The 21,585-nt window shown below is 40.0% G+C and overlaps 1 protein-coding gene across 1 annotated transcript in view; it reads right to left on the bottom strand.

Moving 5' to 3' along the window:
• Positions 1 to 15,642, bottom strand: part of LOC111862411 — a gene marked incomplete at its 3' end in the record, with an annotated part of 21,543 nt that extends 5,901 nt beyond the window's left edge. The window contains exons 1-5 of the mRNA XM_023847782.2: positions 15,292 to 15,642; positions 11,031 to 11,082; positions 8,020 to 8,158; positions 3,505 to 3,745; positions 2,070 to 2,201 (exon numbers count right to left, since the gene is read on the bottom strand). Coding sequence (XP_023703550.1) covers positions 2,070 to 2,201; positions 3,505 to 3,745; positions 8,020 to 8,158; positions 11,031 to 11,082; positions 15,292 to 15,429 — 702 coding nt within the window. The remainder of the gene's footprint in view (positions 1 to 2,069; positions 2,202 to 3,504; positions 3,746 to 8,019; positions 8,159 to 11,030; positions 11,083 to 15,291) is intronic.
• Positions 15,643 to 21,585: the final 5,943 nt, after the last annotated feature.

Genomic DNA, 21,585 nt, shown 5'->3' on the forward strand with positions numbered 1-21,585 from the left:
GCTCAAGTTAAATATATGCCTAAGTATAGGAATAAAAATACCTGCACAACCTTTGATGATAAAACCAGGAATACCGTCAAGCCCAACAGATTTTGATGGTTTTAGTCTCTTGATGGCTTTGTAGACATCGGCATCAGAAATGGGGGCAAGGGATAAAAATTCAGAAGATTGCGAGAGAGGGTGAATGACCTTAGAGCAGTGGTTACTGTAAACAGATTTAAAGTGCTTAGCAAATGCATCAGCAACAGCTTCAGGCTGGACTAGGTGTGTACCATCAACTTCTGGATGAATGGAACCGGATCTGTTTTCTGAAATTAGATATGTATTTCCAGAAATGTTGGGGCTGTGACTTTAAATTGTTATCAACTGACTTCAACCACCTAAGCCTGTCGGACTTGATGGCGTTTTTAACTAGTTTTCTATAAAAGGAGAACCTGTCGTAAAAGTAATCATTAGGATTCTTTTTAAAACCACGGTGGAAATAATTTTTCTTGGTGATGTAATGCCTTAAGGTATAGGAGAACCAGTGAGGGAATTTAGACTTGCAGCGATACCCACAAGGAATTGCCTGCTCCATGGCACTTCTGACAGCAACACTGAGGCTGGCGACTGCTACATCAACAGAAGAGGTTTCATACATGCTTGACCAATCATAAGTACTCGTAGATAGAATGTTGTAAAGTAAGTGTAGTCTCCTGCTGCAAAATTTTGATAACTGAACTCACATTTTAAATTACTGTTAACATTAGGTAACAGCATATCAATATTCAAAGGGTGATACATATCAGGTGCGACAAATCCAAAGTTGGCAGGAACGGACTTTAGATCAGTCAAATTTGCCAATACTAGGTCAAGCATGTTAAGAGTGTCAACAGCCTCAACGCACTGCCTTAGGCCAAGAATACATGTAGACATGTACACAGAGTCCCCTTTGAGTTTAGAATAATAATGACAACTAGAAAGAGGTGTCCCGTTCTCCCAGTTGAATCCAGGAGCATTGAAGTCACCAAGTAATATCATGCGAGTACTGTTCGTGTCCAGATTGTTTTCAAGATGTCGAAAGTAGGCAGTAATGACTTCCGGTTTGGTATCAGGGGAGAAGTAATGGTTACCAATAAGCATGTTTATGCCATCTGCAGTGGGAACTTCGACTCACACACATTCAGAACAGAGTTCTAAATCATTATGTCAATAATTAGAATGACTTCCCATTCAAATTTCTACAGGCTCTATATTAGCCACTAAAATGAAAGCACAACACTGGAGTGTATGCTAATTGTTTCTTAAACATGCATACAGATTCTCAAGTATTCTTGTTCTAGCTGTGCAGACAGGGTTGTTTTTTTTTAATGGGTCTGATGTACTGTACTGTACTATATACATGAATGCACTGTTCCAAAACAACAAAACAGAATGAAAAACTGAAAGGCTATGAAGAGAGAAATCATCATAAACACATTCTGCAATATGAAACTTTACTCACTGACTTAGACTTTAACTTATATCAGCTGTGCACTGCACTTGTGTGGAAGTCCACGAGAGAGGGGGACTTCATACTCAATAAAAGGTAAAGTTGTCCCTGTACTTAACAAATTAAGTACTATGCTATAAAGGCCTAGGGGGAGTGGACGTATAAAGCCACATTTCCTTGACCTCAGCACTAGGTGGAGGGGAGTGGTCAGCTTCATGCACCAGCTGCTTTACCCCCTGCACCTACTGGATAGGGGGCTGGGTGGGCCCAAGAGCCAGTCTGGGCAACATGGAGAAGAGAAAATTATTGAGCCTACTAGGACTCAAACTCTGACCTTTCTGTCATCCAGCCAGTAGCCAGTTGCCACACCAACTGCGCTATCCAGGCTCCTACTAACATCATGCCTAATAACACATATAAATACAAATTTCATCCTCATGCCAGCACCACAGCAGCAGGCAAATCAAATTCCCAATTTCCAGAAAGAAAATGTTAACTAGTATGAAATTTCAAACACCATCTTGTACCTTAAAATTCAATCTTCTCTCTACAACAGCTGTATTCTCAGAACTAAAGTACTTAATTAAAATATTCTTACCAGAACAGCATCTGCAGAAACCGGAGGCGGTGCATTGAGGAAGGGACTGGACCATGACAAACGAACTGATACATTGCACCGTGTATAGCTTGCCTGACAGATGTCATATACATGTGATATGAGAGTCCTCACCTGGAAACCACATGTCATTGTGAAGAGAGGAAATTGCTATCAGACAATAACCAATTGTGGACTGCATACAGGAATGATGAGCAATCTTTGCTGCTTCAGGAAAACTGTAATGCTATTTACACCTTGTTTTGTGAGGATGTGAAACTTGGACTCTCACTCTAAGGAAAGAACATAAGTTGAAGGCATTCGAGAACAGGGAGCTGAGGACAACGAAGTGGAGTCACATCTTTTGCAGAGGTTATGCTCTAAAGCTGAAGTGTAAACCCAAATTCACATTTAGTCAGAATTATCCTTGAAAATCCATTAAATCTCACACAAATATATGCTTTTATACATGTCCTGTAATAGGTATGTACGTAACGTATAAACAAAAAGTATATATATATAAGTTAAATGTACAATAATTATATTTTAATTACATATAAATGGGGGTGATGGGAGAGAGAGAGATGGAGGAATGAAAGAATAAGGAAGCAAAACAGTAATCCTATTCATCCTGGATATTCCGATGATCAGTCTCCCTCTTCCCCCAACATTTAATGGCACATGGCATGGAATTGCACATGATACTTAATTTGTTCTTGGTAAGCATGTATGGTTGACTTTGCATAAATTAAATGCACACATGATGTCACTCCACTGTTTGTAAACTGAAAAAGATGACAGTAACAGCAGGCTGGAGAAAACGGCATACAGGAGCGCCATAATTTGCAATCACCAACAAACATCATTATGAACAAAGAGACTGAGATGAGTGGAGCATGTAGCATGCTTGGGAGAGACAAAAAATATACAGACTTGCGCTGGTAAACCTCTTGGAAGACGTAGCCACATATGGGAAGATAATATTAGAATGGATATTAAAGATGTGGAAGGGTGTGCACTACATTCATCTAGTTAAGGTTTGGTGGGCAGTGTATGTAGCACGAATAGGGGGGAAGAGGAATTCATATGGTGTATTGGTGGGGAAGTCAGAAGGAAAGAGACCACTAGGAAGACCAAGACATATGTGAATGGATCATATTAAAATGGATCTTAGAGAGAGGATGGGGCGGTAAGGACTGGAGTCATCTGGTTCAGGATAGGGACCAGTGGAAGGCTCTTGTGAACATGGTAATGAACGTTAAGGTTGCATAAAATGCTTGGAATTTCTTGACTGGTTAAGCAAATACTACCTTCTTGAAATGGACTCTGCTCCATGGAATTAAAAGAGCTTATTTACTGACAGGTATACAAACATGACTCCTCAGGAACACAGTGCATGTTACAATTAAAAGCAGTAACTACAATACAAATTTCAAACCTCACATCCTGAAATTTTGGTGATGGAAAGGTGTTCTTCCCTCGCTTTAACTGCATATTCTTCAGCCTGCTTGTAGCTCCAGTGTCCCAACAAGCGCACCATGTTGCGAGTTACCCAGCCACTCTTCCTGTCATGGAACGATGAGAGCAAGATGGTCTGTCTAGGATCTGAGCCATCACAGACTACCCACACAGGTACTTTCTGATATTGTGCGTACAGGTTGCATAAACTTAGTATCTTCCTAGGAAAAAAAAATGATGGGAAAGGGATGATCTCACGTTTTACACTGTGCAGTCCTAAGGTGAAGCTTGATGATGTACAGATAAGCACTATAGGCTAACATTGTAAACTGTTTCTTCTTGTAGAAATCTCATAATAATGGAAATCACAGCTCCTGTATAAGTTTCTGGAAGTTCTGCAGATAGATTTCTCTGAAGAAAAGTGTCATTCAGAATGCCAACCGAAAAATGACTGTTTGTTCAAATTACAAATCCATAAGGTAATTCTGCCCCAGAGTAATTCTGAATTTGATTCTGCATGTTCTTCAACTAAAACAATTAGGTCCAGAAGATTTTTGCCTGTATTATTTCACTTCTATACAACTGCCAGTTTTTCGGCATATTCACAATGGCAAGATGCAAAAATGCATATATTAGCTTTGCCATGTCTGTCTACACATAGTAACAACTCAAAAGTCAACACACACATTCATGAAATTTGATAGTTTTACTAAAATTTGTCAGAACGTTCCAATTTTTCTTTTAAAATAAGAAAAAAATCACACATTTCACATGAGGACCTACATTAATTTCTGCATGCATTTCAAGTGTAACCTGCTAAATATCATCAGAGAGGAAAATGTTTCCAACAGAAAATATACTGAAAAATTTATCACATTTTATGCCCACTACACTTTTACCAAAAACTGTATAGTTTTTCAAGATAATTAAAGAAAACAGAAGAAATGTGTCAGAGTTGTTAACTTATGCATGCATTTTCTGATTTGTCTTGATTATATTTCTCCTTTAATAATTAGTTTGCTGCTACAAAATCTTAACTCAGCATCAGCACAGCCAAAATGGCATAAGAGTGAAATATTTACAGTCTCACTGGCATGCTAACTGATTCTGAATGGGAGTGATTCAATGAATTTGGCTAAATTCATTTTTGGGACAGCATTATTATACATGTACTAAGAGTATTCAGTCTCATTAGCGTGAACTTACTGCTTAATAAACAAAATAGGTTTTACTTTTGTTCTGTATGTTCATCAGTATTCACTGAGGTCAACAGGGTTTCGAGCCAAACATTTAGTCAACACGGCAGTCACTCAGAGTGAATTCAAATGGATGTCAAACTAAATACAGTATATTCCCAATTATCCATATGCTGAGTGTCCAGCTTGCTGCATATCTGTGCACCTTTTTCTGATCTGCACACAGAGCTCCTACTAAGTTTGTTAAGCTTGTCTGTCCACCTGAATGCATGTACAAAAACATACACTAAAAAAATTCATATACGGTGGAGTGGCAAAAATGTTTCGTTCATATGTGTGTTTACGATTATTCCTGACTAGCACAAGTATCCATTCTTTGCCCAGGATATTATTGATTTCCTTTTCAATAAACAATGCATGGTCTGATAATAAAGTTCACAAACTCATGGCGGTAAAAGTGTTATATACCTCATTGCTGGATATCACTGTGGCCACCTTTGAAGTACTCCCCATGGGAAGCTATGCACTGATCAGCACCTAGTTCACCCTTCAAAACAACTTTGGAACTAGTTTTGTGTAACAGCCTTCAGAGCTGCCTTCGTATTACTCCTGATGTCATCAATGTCATCAAAATGCCTTCCTTTCAGTATTTCCTTTAACTTTGGGAACAAAAAAAAAGTCACTGGGGCACTAGCACTAACATCTCTCTGATTTCGCTTCCACTCTTGCCAAGTTTAACAAGAAATATAATGTTTGTTTGTTGCTCTAATTCAAGCTTGGACATTCTCGCACCAGCACACCAAAACACACTCAGACAATACTAGACACCACTCAGAAAGAGGCTTCCATAGATCAACAACAATATGGCTGTGAAACAATGACATGTCAATGTCATCAAACCATACTGAGGTTACTGTCCCCTGCTGCCATGGCAAGCACACAGTGGTGAGAGGAAATTAAAATTTACTTATATAATTAAGAGATAAACTGGGAATGGGGATCAGTACCAAATCCAAAAACTCAACCGCAATAAATGAACATAACTTCAGCAACCATGGCTCCTGTATACATATATTCGCAAGAGTATTGAGTAAATTTCACAGCATCTTTAAGCATTCCCTGCCAGATTTGCAGTAGGAAACACAAGAGTTATATTTTCATATGTACTGTATTAGGGCGAGTGCACACCAAGGAAACTGGCAACAGCAACGCAACTGCAATTTCTAAGAACTGTTATCAGACTGAGTTGAATGCATGTTACTGAATGGAGCAGTGCAAATTGGGCAAACGCCAAGGCAACTCAATGAAAAACTGAGAAAATCAACTTCCAGGCAATGGAGCATGCCAGTCTTCTCACAATTGCATTGCCATGTATTGCTAAGGGTGCTATTACTGTTGTGATACATGTGTATTATATTTTAAGAAAATAGATTTTATATTACTATATTAAGGATCTTGGTGGTCTTTTGATCATGTATGTAATTTTAAATGTTATTTTGATATATGGAATGTATTGCTGTACAGTAGTTTTGTTGTATTGAGTATTTAAATTTTGATGATGATGACTATCTGATTATGTATGTATATTTATGTTATATTGTATTATTGACTTGTTCTATATCTGAGGCAGATGCCTCTATGGATTTTTTGGAACTATAAATAAATGAATGAAAAAATGAATGAATGTAGTTTCCTAGTATCAGTTTTTCTGTAATGCGCTTCAGTGATTCATTTGTTCCTTAAGATAGCATGAAAGGTTGATGAAGCTGCTAATTTTGTTTTGTGCAGTAAATTGAGCAAGAGTCTGGTATATACGACAAACGCTAGCCAGACTATGCTAGGCAGGACAAAATAGATTTGTCTTGGGAAAGAATTTCTCATGAGATGAAAGAATCAGGATCCAAGTCAAGTTCTTTCGAAACAATATAAGCACCTTAGTTCAAATTGTCACAGAAAGATGAATGCACCCAATGTTTTCTTTTCCAATATTGTATTTGAGCATCCTGTTGCATTACTGTGTAGGTTATCCAGAAAGTTAAGTTCTGAATGGCCTATTGAACAACAAAAACAAGAATTTATTTTCAAACCATTTATATTGTCATTTGATGTACATACTGTACGCTACTTTTCGACATAGTTCACACCACTGTTGAGGCATTTGTCATAGCGGGGCACCACTTTTTGTACCCTTGCATTGTAGAATGATGCCACCTGCAATGCAAACCAGGTATTTACAGCTTCTTTGACCTTGTTATCATTGTGGAACCGCTGGCCACCAAGGAAAGTTTTCAGATGCAGGAACACATGAAAATCACTTTGCGCCAATTCTGGGCTGTAGGGGTGATGATCAAATTGTTCCCAGACAAATGTTGCAATGAGATCTTACATTGCGGCAGCAATGTGTGGGCAGGCATTATCATGTTCTCCATACACCTCACAAAGTTGACAATGAATGTCAGTTGGTTTCATGTTTCTTGCATTCAAAAAACGGATTACAGACCTAATTTCACATGCAGCAGGCTTCTCGAGTTTCCTGAACATTGTAAACACACAGGACGATGCGTAAATGCAGTTAAATTGTCTGCAAATGGCGTCTGTGACTTCCAAAAGGACCAATAAACTCTGCACGCATGCGCACCATAGTGACTGCAAGGCTGCAGCAGCAATATTTTCAAACGGAACTTATTTTGTGGATATGCCTCATATATTATTTATTTCACACAAATTTCAGTCTGAAATGCAACTTATTATATAGTCACCTTTCTTCCACATTACATGGTTTGGCTGTACATGGCCATCATCAGGTGCCTTCTATCATGCTAAAACAGTTGAACTGTATGTCAAAATTTTGTATTGTGTATGAACACGATATTTCCTGATTAAAACAAACTGACCTTAATTAAAACATATTAATTAACAACAAAATATTTTCCTTATAGTCATCATCATCTCTTCTAATGCCATCTCAATAGGTCTCAACTACCACCATAGTATGACAGGATCAGTATTATCATCTTCCATTGCAGAAATGAGTGCACTAAATTAAAAAATATAATCATGCATTACGTCGGTCAAACATACCCACTTCAGATGATGTGAGCTACTACTCAAACATAAGTTCCTCAGTGTATGCTTGCTAATCTGGAAACCAGCTGCCTGCTTGAAACTGGCAATTTTTCTTGGAAATTGCAGTTGTGTTGCAGTTGCCAGTTTCCTTGGTATGCCCTCGCCCTTAGACTCAGGGATGCTTTCACACAGTTATTGATTATGATACCAGACACCAAAACACTGTGTTATACCTGGCTTTGATTACTGAAAGAGAACCATGATTCTCTTCATCCTTCTGCCACTGTTTTCTTGGACCATCAGTGACTGTATCATCATTGTAATCACCTGGACTGAATGGGTATGCCAAAGGAGAACCTAACAGCTCAGAGTCTGGAAGATAAGAGCATAAAGTAAGAGGGTAAGTCAATAAGTAAGTTACAAATGGATATAGAACTTAAACAAATAAAAAGTACTGGTATGACAAATGCTTTTATTTCTCAACATAATCTCCCTGTACATTGAGGCACTTGTCCCATCGTTTCACAAGGCCCTGAAAACCAGCAGCATAAAATTCTTTGGGCTGCTGTCAGAACCAGGCGGTGACTTCCTTTTCTACACCTTCATCATTGGGAAAATGTTCAGCCGAAAGATGATGTTTAAGAGGGCCGAACAAATGGAAGTCACTTGGAGCAAGGTCAGGGCTATAGGGAGGATGCTCGAGGACATCCCACTTTAAATTTTGTAGCATCTCATTTGTCTTGTTGGCAGGATGGGGACATGCGTTTTCATGCAAGAGCAATACGCCTTTGGTAAGGAGTCCTGGTCGCTTCTTTTGAATGGCCTTAGGATAGATTACAGAATTTCTTCGACCACCTCAATAGTTTAAGGCCTTCCACCTGCTTCACTATGGAAACTGAGTCAGACAATGCGATCTCTTTTCTGGACGTTCTGGTCATCAGGGAAGAGATGGAACTGGTCACACAAGTCTACAGGAAACCCACCCACACTGGCCAATACCTTAACTTCAAATCTAACCATTCGTCACATGTAAAAAGAGGCTTGATTAGAAGTATCCACGACAGAGCCTCCACCATATGCCAAGATCGACAAGATTTGGTCAAAGAAATTAACAACCTGAGACACGATCTTCAGTTGAATGGTTATCCCAAAGGCTTCATTGACTCGGTCATTAATTCCAAGGGCAGTAGTCGTCCGAAGAAAGAAGAAAAACCTCTGTGTTCTGTATATATTCCATATGTGAAGGGTGTTTCTGAAAGGTTTAAACGGATAGGTAATGGATATAATATTAGGACCATCTTCCGAACGAAACACACTCTTAGGAACTCTCTTATGAAAACCAGACCGAAAAGAGATCCGCAACAGATGGCACAGTGCATCTATAGCATTCCCTGTGAATGTGGCAGAAGCTACATTGGCGAAACAAGCAGACCTCTGGCCGTGTGGCTCCGGGAACATAGGCATAACCTCAAAGAAGGTCTTCTAGAAAAATCTAAACTAGCTCAACATGCCTATGAAGAGGGACATAGAGTAGGCTGGGATGAAGCTAATATTTTGGATATTAAAAGCCACATCAGGTATAGGAAATACAAGGAAGCGGCCCATATGGCATGCTCGGCCAACCCAATTAGCCAACCCAGTTTGGACTTTTCTCCCATTTGGATCCCCATTATCAGCAATGAAGTCACCAATTCACATAGAAGATCTGTATGACGTGATATATGTTTTTATTGATTTCTATTAGGTTTTAAAATTAGATAGATGTGATTTACTCCATTGTTGACGCTAGTTAGACACTATTAGTTTTTTACTAGTTCTCCTTTCTATTCCATGCCGTGGGGTCATGGACCTGGTTATTAGTTTGGTTTTGTGGCATAAATTTCTATGGCTCTATCTTTCCTGATTCCACGCTTGTACATGTTTGGAACAATTTGTAATGAATATTTTTCTTATTAGCTCTCATGGACTTAGCCTGGTCTCAGGTGTTTATAACCTTTGTGTTTTCTCTCACTGGTCATCCACTGACTGGGGCTAGCTCTTTCCAAGGGACCCAACAGAATAGGTGTTTTCTCTCCTCATCTGAGGATGGATAAAGTCCAAAAACCCAATATCTCTGTGTGTTATACACCATCCTCAGAATCCTATAGTAACTACTTGAGAGATTCCAGTTTTACATTTAGAAAGTCATTCGGATCTTTCTGAGGCTGTGGAGACCCACAGGGATGTAAGATTTTGACACTCCAAAATTTTCTAGACAATCAGGTCACATATGGCACTGAGGCTGTCAGCCTTATGCACTGGCTGCCCTTTACCCCCAAGAAGATTCCTGGTACTAATTTCTGTTAGAGGTTGAGTAAACCCCAGGGCCATAGTGCACCTGGAAGGATTAGGTCAATTGAAAAATCCAATGACCTCATTGGGAATCAAATTCACGACCTTCCATCTTCTAGCATAGTGCCTCAACAAATTACACTGCCATGTGCCCCTTATCTTTTTGATGGTTGACATTTTATGTTCTCACAGCAGTGAATATTGAGATTGCAGTTTCTGGGATGCAACGAAGCCTGGTGGGAAGATCTCGATGTTTAGGAGGAACCCACTGTCTGCAGCTTTAATGTGAAGATTGTAACTACATACCAGACTATACAATTACATATCTCAGAAGAAACTATTGCAGATTAAACCAAACACCACCTACAGAAACTACAAAGAAACTGCCCACGTCTCTGGTAGACCATCCAATCAGTCAACCCAGCTTGGACAACTCTCCCACCTGGACTCCCATTATAGCAGTAGAAGCCAGAAAGCTTAAACTCTGTGCAGTGTAGATTATGTGTGCTTATGCTTGAAAGGTATTATGCCACCCAACTTCTTAGCAATGTTTAGCATTGTTTCCTCAAAGCAAATAGTTTTGCACAATCTAGTAATGCTGAAATGATATAAATATTAGCAGAATAATAAAAACAACATATTGTACTGCAATAGACAATGAGTTTAAGTACTGGCAAGACTGCTCTGATAGTTTCTCTAGCAGATCTCAGACACTGCCCTTCATTCTTACAGGAAAATTATGTTAGATTTACATGATTTCACCCTCTGCAACTTCCTTTCAAAACACAACTGTTATATATATTGAGGAATATGTATGCATATAGGTATGAGAAATATAAAAAAAAAATGAGTTTGTTGCAACTAGTACCAGGTCTGAATTATATAATACAAAACACTAAAATGATTTTTTTACCTGCACTACAATCTTGCACTGAGATCTCATTTGTAGTTACATTCGTTGTCACCTGCAAGGGGAAAGCCTTAATCAGTGAAAAGAAATGCAAGCATAAAAATTTAAATGTGAACTCAGTGTCAGCCAACACCTATTCTGTACAACCAACAGAAACCTTAACAAAAGGACGACCAGGGAGTCACATACAAAGCTCACACTGTCCAAATAGATTATAGTCATATGGCTTATTCCTTAAAGACGTTCAATAGGCGAGACCTTATATTGTCAAAAGCAGGGTAACTGTGACTTTCTTAGGTCACATGTTATAGGTGGTAATGATGCCATCCTCAATGAGGTTGGCCGAACCATGGTTGTGTCTTTCATGGGGACGCATCAAGAAGCAGGGATGCATTGGGACACCTCCTTGTGGTCCCACTGGGCAACGACAGTCTCGGGGTCTGGATCAGTATGACCTACCGGGGCTGGCAGGTAAGTTCTCATAAAGGGCAATGGCATTATGACCGGAGCCTCCCACGTGGCGGTATAATGACTCTTGGGTATCACTATGGTCTACCTGGGATGAATGCAGGAGAGCACTCATGTGGGGGTAGCTTCGGCTACTTGAGTTATCTCCCTAGAGTACCGATAAGGTGCCACAAGCCTTAGAGCTCAACACTCTAAAATAGTTTGACCAACCCATGTGGGGGGTGGGAATGGGGGAGCTCATAGGCCACCCCCAGGGGCAACTCTCCCATGCAGGTTGCCCTGGTCGCAACCTCATGACTAACTGGTGTCACACTTCCATTAATAATGTGGGATATTCCCCTCCCCCCAAACAGGCACTCTTGGTCCTGGAGGCTTGTGAGGGTTTCATTCACAACAGGACCAAACCACCTAAGCCAAGGTGTGAGGCATCATGCTGAAGGCTGCATGGCACTAGGGTGGTAATTAGGAACTGGGGGCAGTCAACAACCAGGAAATGCAGGCTCGTCTAAGCCAGGAGAAACCCCCACCAGTACCTTTAAGAGGCCAAGGTTTCAGGGCTGTACCCCTACAGAAATGGCTAGAACTCCAAAAAGGCCCAGGGATTCTTAGGTACCAGGGACTTACAAGGAGGCTCCGACCAATACAAAGGTACCTATCTTCAAGGAAACTTATCCTGAGAATAAGCTTACCAAAAATGAGCAGAATTCCATTCTGGAAGCACTGGGGAGGTGTTACGTAGGAATCCAAAGGGAGAACTACCACACCTGAAATACTACAGACTAGTGGGAGGTGCACTTATTTATGCATGTGCCAACCAACAGTCTGGTCAATGGCTCACCAAAGCCATTGACAACCACAGGCTGGAATCAGGGGCCAGGCTGAAGGCTACTGATGCCAGGAACCTGCCCAAGTTACTCTCCGGACTAGGGACAAAGTTGCCCAGAATAAGGAAGAGCTGCTGAAATGGATTGCAGACCTCAATCTAGGACTTCATACTGAGAACTGGCAGGTACTTGATAAGCAATCTGAGTCGAAAGGCCAGAGGCTCATCTTATTCATAGACTGGGACTCCTATACTATTATACATAGGACCGGTTACAAAATTTCACAGGACTCTCATGGGGGACTGTTGAGGTGCTGAATGATCCTGAAGTTCAGCACTGGGCAGAACCTGTCAGATACAGTATCTTCTAACTAGGTCTCTGAGGGGGAAGGGCATGAGATACCCACACCCCTGCATGATCAAAGCAAAGTGGATCAGGAGACACCTTCACACAGAACCCAGTCTGAGGACAGGGAGGGACATAAGATGGAAACTGACCCCTCCCCAATTGGGAGAGATCATTAACCCAACACGCACACACAGACCATGAAATTTCTTCAGATTAACCTACACCAGGGCAACTCTGTGCCAACAACTAGCTGAGGTGTAACTGCTCCACTGTCGAGCACTAGTTTTAAGTATAATTAGAATCTTTAGTACAAGAATTGATTATGGATGGCAAGTAAAAGGCAAGCCAGTGGGACACAGTCACCTTCTTGTCTGCAGGGATTGACTTATGCCCAGTCTTTCTGTTACACAGGAAGTACCCCTGTGGCTTTTTCTGAAAAATTTTGTTTGCGGGTAACAGCGGCAAACTTTGAGAATATGATCACTGGCAGGTCCTGCAGGCATTTTTCAAACCCACGCCAAGCAGGTTATCCATCAGTAAACTGTCAAAAAGTATGTTAAGTCTTTAGAGCGTAAATTCCCTGTAATCCTTAAACGAAATGGAGGAATATTAAATTAAGTGAACTCCTAGATTTCAAAGTGACCAATCCTAAAAATTTAGGGAGTTTACTTGTGGACCGAGAAGAAACAGGCAGGGCTCCGAGTTTTGAGGAAAAGGCATTCTGCTGAGTTAGTCATATTCCAGCTCGCAAGCTATTCGGACGCAGATTCGGTACCAACTAATTGTGACTATAAGTTCTGTTAGAAATTCTAAGTTACAGCATAATTGATTAGTTAAACTGTGAGTGTAGATACCTATCTACTAGCCATCCTGCCATATAAGTCCTTTAACGACCAGTAGAGTGATTCTTGAATAAAGAGAGCAAATTCAATCTAGTTCATTGGTGGTGTTCACTACTGACAACAGTTGTAATAAAGTGGCTTGTGAATAAGTGTTGTGTGTGTGTGTGTGTGTGTGTGTGTAGTATCAATTACTGGACATACCCCTACCTGACCGAGGCCCAGTTAAACAACCTGAGATGGATTGAGATTGAGCTCTACCACTTGAACTAGCACCTCAAGAACAGAATCCCCTTATAAATCATCCCCTCTTTCTTCCATAAAAGTTGTAAACGAATTCCATAAGTTTACTGGCACCTAATCCTCTACCCATTTACTTGACAACTAGAAGAGGAGGTCGTAAGGAGGATGAGCGATGAGAACCAAGGAGGCTGTAGCTGCAACCTACTAGCAGCAGCAGCCAGCAATAGAGACACGGCTCAACAGTTAAAAGGGGGCGCTCAAAAGTAGTAGAAGTAGAGGAGGAGGGCGGCAAGAGAGGGTAAGGCAGATATAGCACTTTATCAGGAACCTTGGTTACACAAGGGTCAAATAGGCTCAACTAACACAGGAGGAACAGTTTACTCTGCTGTACCCAGTAACAATGCAAGAGCCTGTGTTTATATCAGGAATCATGTTAAGGCCTTGCCTTTGCTGGAGCTCTGTCCTAGGGATGCAACAGCGGTGAGGATAACATACATGTATTGAGGAGGGAGCAGGGAGCTGATTATTGTTTCAGTCTATCTTCCATATGACTCAGATGAACCACCAACTAAGGAAATGAGGGACATCATAGATTACTGCTGTAGCAAGAAAAAGCAACTCATCATTGGGTGTGATGCCAATGAGCACCACATCTTGTGGGGGAGCACCGGCACCAAAAGGAGAGAGCCTTATTGAATTTCTGGTGAGGTGTATGCCATTAAGACATGCACAGTTGAGAATTTAGACAGGAACTATAAAAATAGGAACATCTACATATATCCTATCAGACAGTCAAACTGCAATTCAAGCACTTGGTACACACCAAATCACTTAAAAATTAGTTTGCGACTGCCACTAATCCTCATACAACTGGCCAGACATAACAGAGTACAACTGATATGGGTGCCAGGTCATGAAGTTATTGTAGGCAATGAAACTGCAGATCAACTGGCAAGAACAGGATCTGAATAGCCATTCATAGGACCTGAACCAGCTTGCGGCATCTCAGTAGGAGTTGAAATGAAAGCGATCAGGGACTGGACTAACAGAAATCACAAAAAACACTGGGATTCCATAAGTGGACTTAAACAGGTAGAAGGATTTATATCACGACCCTCTGCCAAAAGAATGAGGGACTTGTTAAAATTAAACAGAGATCAACTCAGATGGGTGGTAGGATTACTTACTGGACATTGCCACCTAAATGGACATCTTTCCAAACTGGTACTGACAGAGGACCAAACTTTTGAGAGGTGCCTACAAGAAGATGAATCAGCCACACAGATCTTATGTGATTGCGGGGCTATAGCTTATTTAAGATATCGCCACCTGGGTAAATTCTTCATGGAACCAAGTTACTTTTGTGACACCTCCATAAACAATGTCCTAGATTTCATTCGAAGTGTAAGATTAATAAAGGGTTAATCCAAAGGGGAAGCACAATAGACCATTGAAGGTCGCAGTGCTAGGGTCAGTTTTATGGGTCACCCCTCATACTCACAGGGAATGATCTGGAATGTAGTTATACCTTACATAACCTACCAGCTTCTTGTACACGAGTAGTATATTTTCACCGACTGGCTCATTTAGAAATGGTTGAATATAAGAAGGCGCTCTTTGAAGCCGAACTTCAATGGCAGGATCTTTTATCAAATTCCTCAATTCCACAACTCCATCCATTTTAAGAATCTTCTGCCAGGCCGTACCTCAAGAATTCGTTTACTTCTAAACCAGAACATCAACAGCCTCACTCGCTATTTATAAGGGATACATTTAGATCCCTAACTGAATAACAAAAATACATCAATAAAAAAATAACATGTGCACAATGCCCAAGGCAACACTACTTAAAGATTCCCACCAATAATTTTTTCAGTTTCGTCCTCCTAGTAATCCGTGGCCTACACATACCAACTTATGAAATTGATTTGTGGTACAAATTCATTCGGTCATTCATTTCCTTTATTTTCCTTATATCTATACAGGTAAAAAAACCTAGGATGTGGAAATAGTCTCTTTGGGAACCAAAGGTTGAAATACGTATAATTATTGTCTCTTGCTTTTAGAAACGAAGGAAAATCGCAGGCATCTGTGAACAAAGTGTAAATTGCAATATTCGATATATCCAAAATGTTACAGAGTTTGACTAACCATGCGAGACATGTCAAGGAGTAGGGGCCAAGCGAAGTGTGGTCTCTGGCGGTCAGTGGTCCGAAACGTCCGAAAGGTTGTGAGCTGGGGACGGGTTTAACGATCTCACACTCGAAAACTCTATTGTTTCTAGAACATGTAGGAACACCCATACGGGGATGTAGAGCGATCAGAGAAGAATTCCAGGCTTTAGGTTGGTCTTGAAACTTCAAATTTTGTACAAACATAATAGCCTCAAACTAAAATAGCTTCATTCAGGTGAGCCCCTCTTGTGAAGTCATCAATTGTGCCGCTACCTAAGAACTTAGGCAATTTATAGAACCAAAAAGTTCATTAATGTGCTCACAAGAGGCCTCCACTGGTCCCTATCCTGGTCAAGCTCAATCCAGTATATACCACCTCATCCTATCTCCCTAAGTTACATTTTAATCAATCCACCCACATCTTGGTCTTCCTAGTGGTCCTTTTCCTTCTGGCTTTCCCATCAATATTCTACAGGGTGTTTCACGACTTTAGGGCATAACTGCAGGAGGTGATTTCCTAGGTCTTTGTGATCAAAAAAGTTCATATAAACATGTGTCCAATTTTGGACGGTTACGGAGTTATGGCCGTTTTTTTCATTCCCGTACACGCCCTCGTGTGAACCGCGTCTATCATCTGGCGGGTCGCTATTTTTAGCCAGCTACAGACAGAGCGTTCTCGTTAGCTCGACACTTGAGAGGTACCTAAGGCGTGATGGGTTGGTATGTCCGGCCACGGCTAGCGTGGTGGGTACTTGTGTTCAGAACAGTTCTCATCTCGGTGCGTCTGTTACGTTCACGATGCCATTTACATTTTAATTTGAGAAGTATGCAGATATGATTTATGTGTACGGGTTTTGTGACGGTAAACTCAGTTCTTGCCGTAACTGAATATCAGCAACGGTTTCCGAATCGTAGAATACCAAACCGGAGAGTGTTTACTGGAGTTTACCAGGCATTGCGAGATACCAGTAGACTTCCCGGCGTTCGTATTGCAGCCGAGCGTGGTGTTAATGAAGGCGTCAATGAAGAAGGCATTGCTCATATGGTACACTGCAGTCCACGTACGAGTACGCGAAGAATTGCCAGCCAGGTCTCCAGACTTAAGCCCACTGGATTATTGTGTGCGGGGATGGATGAAAGAACTGGTTTACAATGTGAAGGTGGCAACGCGAGATGCTTTGCTCGGTCGCATTCCGGACGCCGCTGACCACATAAGAGCGGTCAGCTGAAGCTGCTACCTGCTACCGGCGCGCTTCACAACCGAGCGGCAGCCTGTGTTGTGGCCAGCGGTGGCATTTTCGAAAATCAGCTTTAAACACCAATCAATTCAAATTAAAGGTAATTTCACTAAGTTCTCTAAATGTATCATGTATTATGTTGGTTTAGTATTTTGTTCCGTTTATCGTCAGTAATCGTTACCATCTATTCAGAGTTTAAAACGGTCATATCTCCGTAACCGTCCAAAATAGGACACATGTTTATATGAACTTTTTTGATCACACAAAGACCTAGGAAATCACCTCCTGCAGTTATGCCCTAAAGTCGTATATGAATTCCTCTTCTCTCCAATTCATGCTAAAAGCCCTGCACATCTCATGACTTAATCATTCTAATTATACTTTGTGAGGAGTACAAGTTATGAAGCTCCTCATTATGCAGATTTCTGAAACTTCTAAGTCACTTATCTCTCTTCTGTCCAAATATATTCCTCAGCACCCTGTTCTCAAACACCTTCAGTCTATGTTTCTCCCTTAATGTCAGGAACCAAGTTTCACACATATACAGGACCAAAGGCAAAATTATAGTTCTGTATATTATAATTCTTAGGTTTTAGATGGCAGATGAGAAACAGTAGGTTCAGGACTGAATGGTAGCAAGCATTAGCCCAATTCAATCTCCCCTTAATCTCCTCCTGTATCAAATTTTGATTTGTAACTGTTACTCCAAAATATTTTAACTGTGTCACATTTTCAAAGGACCCGTTAGCTATCTTCATGTCATGATTTTGCCCTGCATTCAAATGACAAGGCAGCAATATATACCTAGTTTTCTCTGAGTTTACTTCTAGACCAATCTCCTTATTAGCATAATTTAAAGAGTTCATATTTTTCTTTAAGGTATGTGTTATCTCCCAGTAGATTCACATCATAAGCATAGACCAGCAGCTGACGTGTCCCATTTAATTTTTGTTCCACCTGGTTTTCAGTCTCAAACATGTACAAATACTCATATGTGTAGAATATCTTTAACACAATTTAAACATGAAAAATCTATAAATTCTGCCTTCGGCTTGTGTGGACTCCACCATCCAGTCATCACATTCCCTAATTGACATAAATTAGCTCATTTATGGTCTTAGTAGTCTGTGAAGGGTTGGAAGGGATTAACAATACTGTAGAACAGTTGACCCATGTTAGATGGGTCCCTTGTCACCATGGCATGGCGCATCTTCAGGTTGCGGATGGAGGAGATGCCTTCCAGACATGGAGGGTAACTGTGAATATATTGAATAAGCAGTCACAAACAGCCAACAAGGTGTGGTCCTCCAGTTTGGGGGTTGGGTGTGGGTCTAACAAATCCTCAAACAAAAAAAAAAAAACTCTGTGATTTTAGTCCGCAAGTAAACTATACCAACCGAGCGACCGCCGCTTGTCGGCAAAGTGTCTAACAACTCCTCACCATAAAAAATAAGCTTTTTAACAAAATGTGCAAGAAGCATCGAACCTGGATTAACTCCTTGGATAAATGACTTAAGCAAAGAAAAATGGATATGAGATTTGGTACTAGGAATGTTAGCTGTATTTATAGGGCAGGTTCTATCAAGTAAGTGGCAGAAGAAATCTCAAAATATAGGTTACATTTAATGGGAGTACAGGAGGTCAGATGTGGCACTGAATAAGCAAATGAATATACATTTTTCTTTGGAAAGGGGAATGAAAATCATGAATTAAGTACACATTTTTTGTACATAAGAGAATCATATCAGCAATTAACAGGGTAGAGTTCATTAGTGATGGGGTGTCATATATAATACTAAGAGGTCACCGGTGTGATATAATCATTCTGAATGTTCATGCCACAACAGAAGACAAATTTGAATGGACAGATTCTATTATGAACTAGAACATGTATTTGATAAATTCCCGAAGTACCATATGAAAATTTTGTTAGGAGATTTCAATGACAAAGTAGGTAAGGAAGACATATTCAAACCACTGACCGATAATGAGAGTTTGCACAAAATTAGTAGTGATAATGAAGTTAGAGCAGTAAACTTTGCAACATCCAAAAATCTTACTGTCAAAAGTACAATGTTCCCACATCGTAACATCCATAAATTTACTTGGACATCTTCTGATGGGAAGATACACAATCAAATAGACCATAGTTTCATAGATAGGAGAAGGCTTTCAAATATACTTGACATCTGATCATTTAGGGAAAGGTTAGGGAAAGACTGGCATTGAGCAAACAAATAATGCTCAGAGTTCATATGCAGAGATTCAATCTCAAGAAATGAAATGAGGCAAAGGGTAAAGAGCAGTTAGCGGCTTTGGAAAACTTGGACACTGAGATGGATGTTAATAAAGCTTGGGAAACTATTAGAGAGAATATAAAAATTTCTGCCAAGGAGAGTCTAGGTTATTATGAACTGAGGAAGCATAAGCCATTGTTCGAGGAAGGATGCTCAAAATTATTAGACCAAAGAACACAAGCCAAATTGCTGTGGTTACAGGATCTGAGCAAAATAAATAATGATAATGTAAACAATATAAGACATGAAACCAGCTGCATTTCAGGAATAGAAAGAGGTTATATCTGAAAGACAAAAGTGATGAGCTTGCAATGAACCGTAAGAACAGGAATATTTGAGACTTGTATAGAGGAATAAATGGCTTTAAGAGGGCTTACCAACCTACAAGTAACTTTGTGAAGGATTAGAATAGTGATCTGCTTGCAGATTCCCACAATATTTTGAATAGGTGGAAGAACTACTTCCCCCAGTTATTAAATGTACATAGGGTCAGTGATGTTGGGTAGACAGAAATACATACAGCTGAGCCATTAGTACTTGATCCTAGCATTTTTGAGGTTGAAAGTGCTCTTGCAAAATTATAAATAATAAAATAAAAAGTATAAATTGCCAGGTAGTGATCAAATTTTGGCAGCACTTATTCAAGGAGGAGGTGAGATATTAAGTTTTAAGATCCATAAGCTGATTACTTTTATTTGGCATAAGAAAAAATTGCCTCACCAGTGGAAGTAGTCTATTATTGTACCGGTTCACAAGAAAGGTGATAAAACTGACTCCAATAAATATCAGGGGATATCACTGCTATCAACTTCATACAAAATGTTACTGAGTACTCTTCTCTCAAGGTTAAGTCCATATATAGATGAAATCATTGGGGATCATCAGTGTGGGTTTTGACGTAACAGATCAACTACAGATCAGAGCTTTTGCATTCGTCAGATATTGGAGAAAAAATGGGAGTACAATGAGACAGTACATCAGCTATTCATGGACTTCAAGAAATCTATGATTCAGTTAGGAGGGAAGTATTGTACAGTATTCTGATAGAGTTTGGGATACCCATGAAACTAGTTAGGTTGATTAAAATGTGTTTAAATGAAATGAATAGTTAGTTCTAAAAGAAGTTATTGAAGGAAAGATAGAGGGGCGGATAGAAGTGACCAGGAGACGAGGAAGAAGACGTAAGAAGATGCTGAATGACCTTGGGGACAGAAGAGAATATTTTCATTTGAATGAGAAAGCTCTAGATCACATCAAGTGGAGGAACTGTTTTGGAAGAGACTGTGGACCTGTCGTCTTGACAGATTACAGATAAATGAATGAATTATTTCAGTTTTTAATGAAACAATGACGGGTTTAATAGGAACTTTTTTAACTCTAAATTGTGATAAGACACATTTCTTACAATTCTTTTTAAAGAAGCATAGAGAAATACAAATCCAAATTGCATCAACCAACTCATTAATTACTAACATCAATTGCTCTAAACTTTTGGGAATAAATATTGATAGCACCCTGTCTTGGAAGAATCATATTACTGTGTTATCATTAAGATTAAATAAGGCCTGTTTTGCAATAAGGGCAATAAAGCCCTTTATGTCATTAGATTCAACAAAGATGATTTACTACTGAAGTATGGCATTATCTTTTGGGGTAATGCCCCCCTTAGTATGAGTATCTTTAAAATTAAAAAAAGAATCATAAGAGTTATGTCTGGATCAGGCAAACTTGATTCATGTTGGGAGTTGTTAAAAAATTACAAATATTGCCACTCCAGTCTCAATATATTTTTTCCTTACTTCTTTTCGTTATTAAGAATAAAAATTACTTTATATCTAACATGGATATTCATGATAATAATACCTGCTATAATTATAATTTATACTTTTTTTTTTCTCTTGGCACTACAGCCCCAGTGGGCCTAGGCCTACCTCCATGAACTTCTCCGTTCACTTCGGTTTTTCTAGATCATACACATTCGATAGGACTCCTTGGGCGGGTGATCAGTTCGTCGCAAGGCCTCTGCCTGTACACAAACACAGAAAAACGCACACACACATCCATGCCCTGAGTGGGTTTCGAACCCACGATCTCGGTTTCCAAGCGAGCGAGGACAGTGCATGCCTT

The sequence above is a fragment of the Cryptotermes secundus genome, unplaced genomic scaffold (assembly GCF_002891405.2).
Source record: "Cryptotermes secundus unplaced genomic scaffold, Csec_1.0 scaffold715, whole genome shotgun sequence".
Lineage (NCBI taxonomy): Eukaryota > Metazoa > Arthropoda > Insecta > Blattodea > Kalotermitidae > Cryptotermes > Cryptotermes secundus.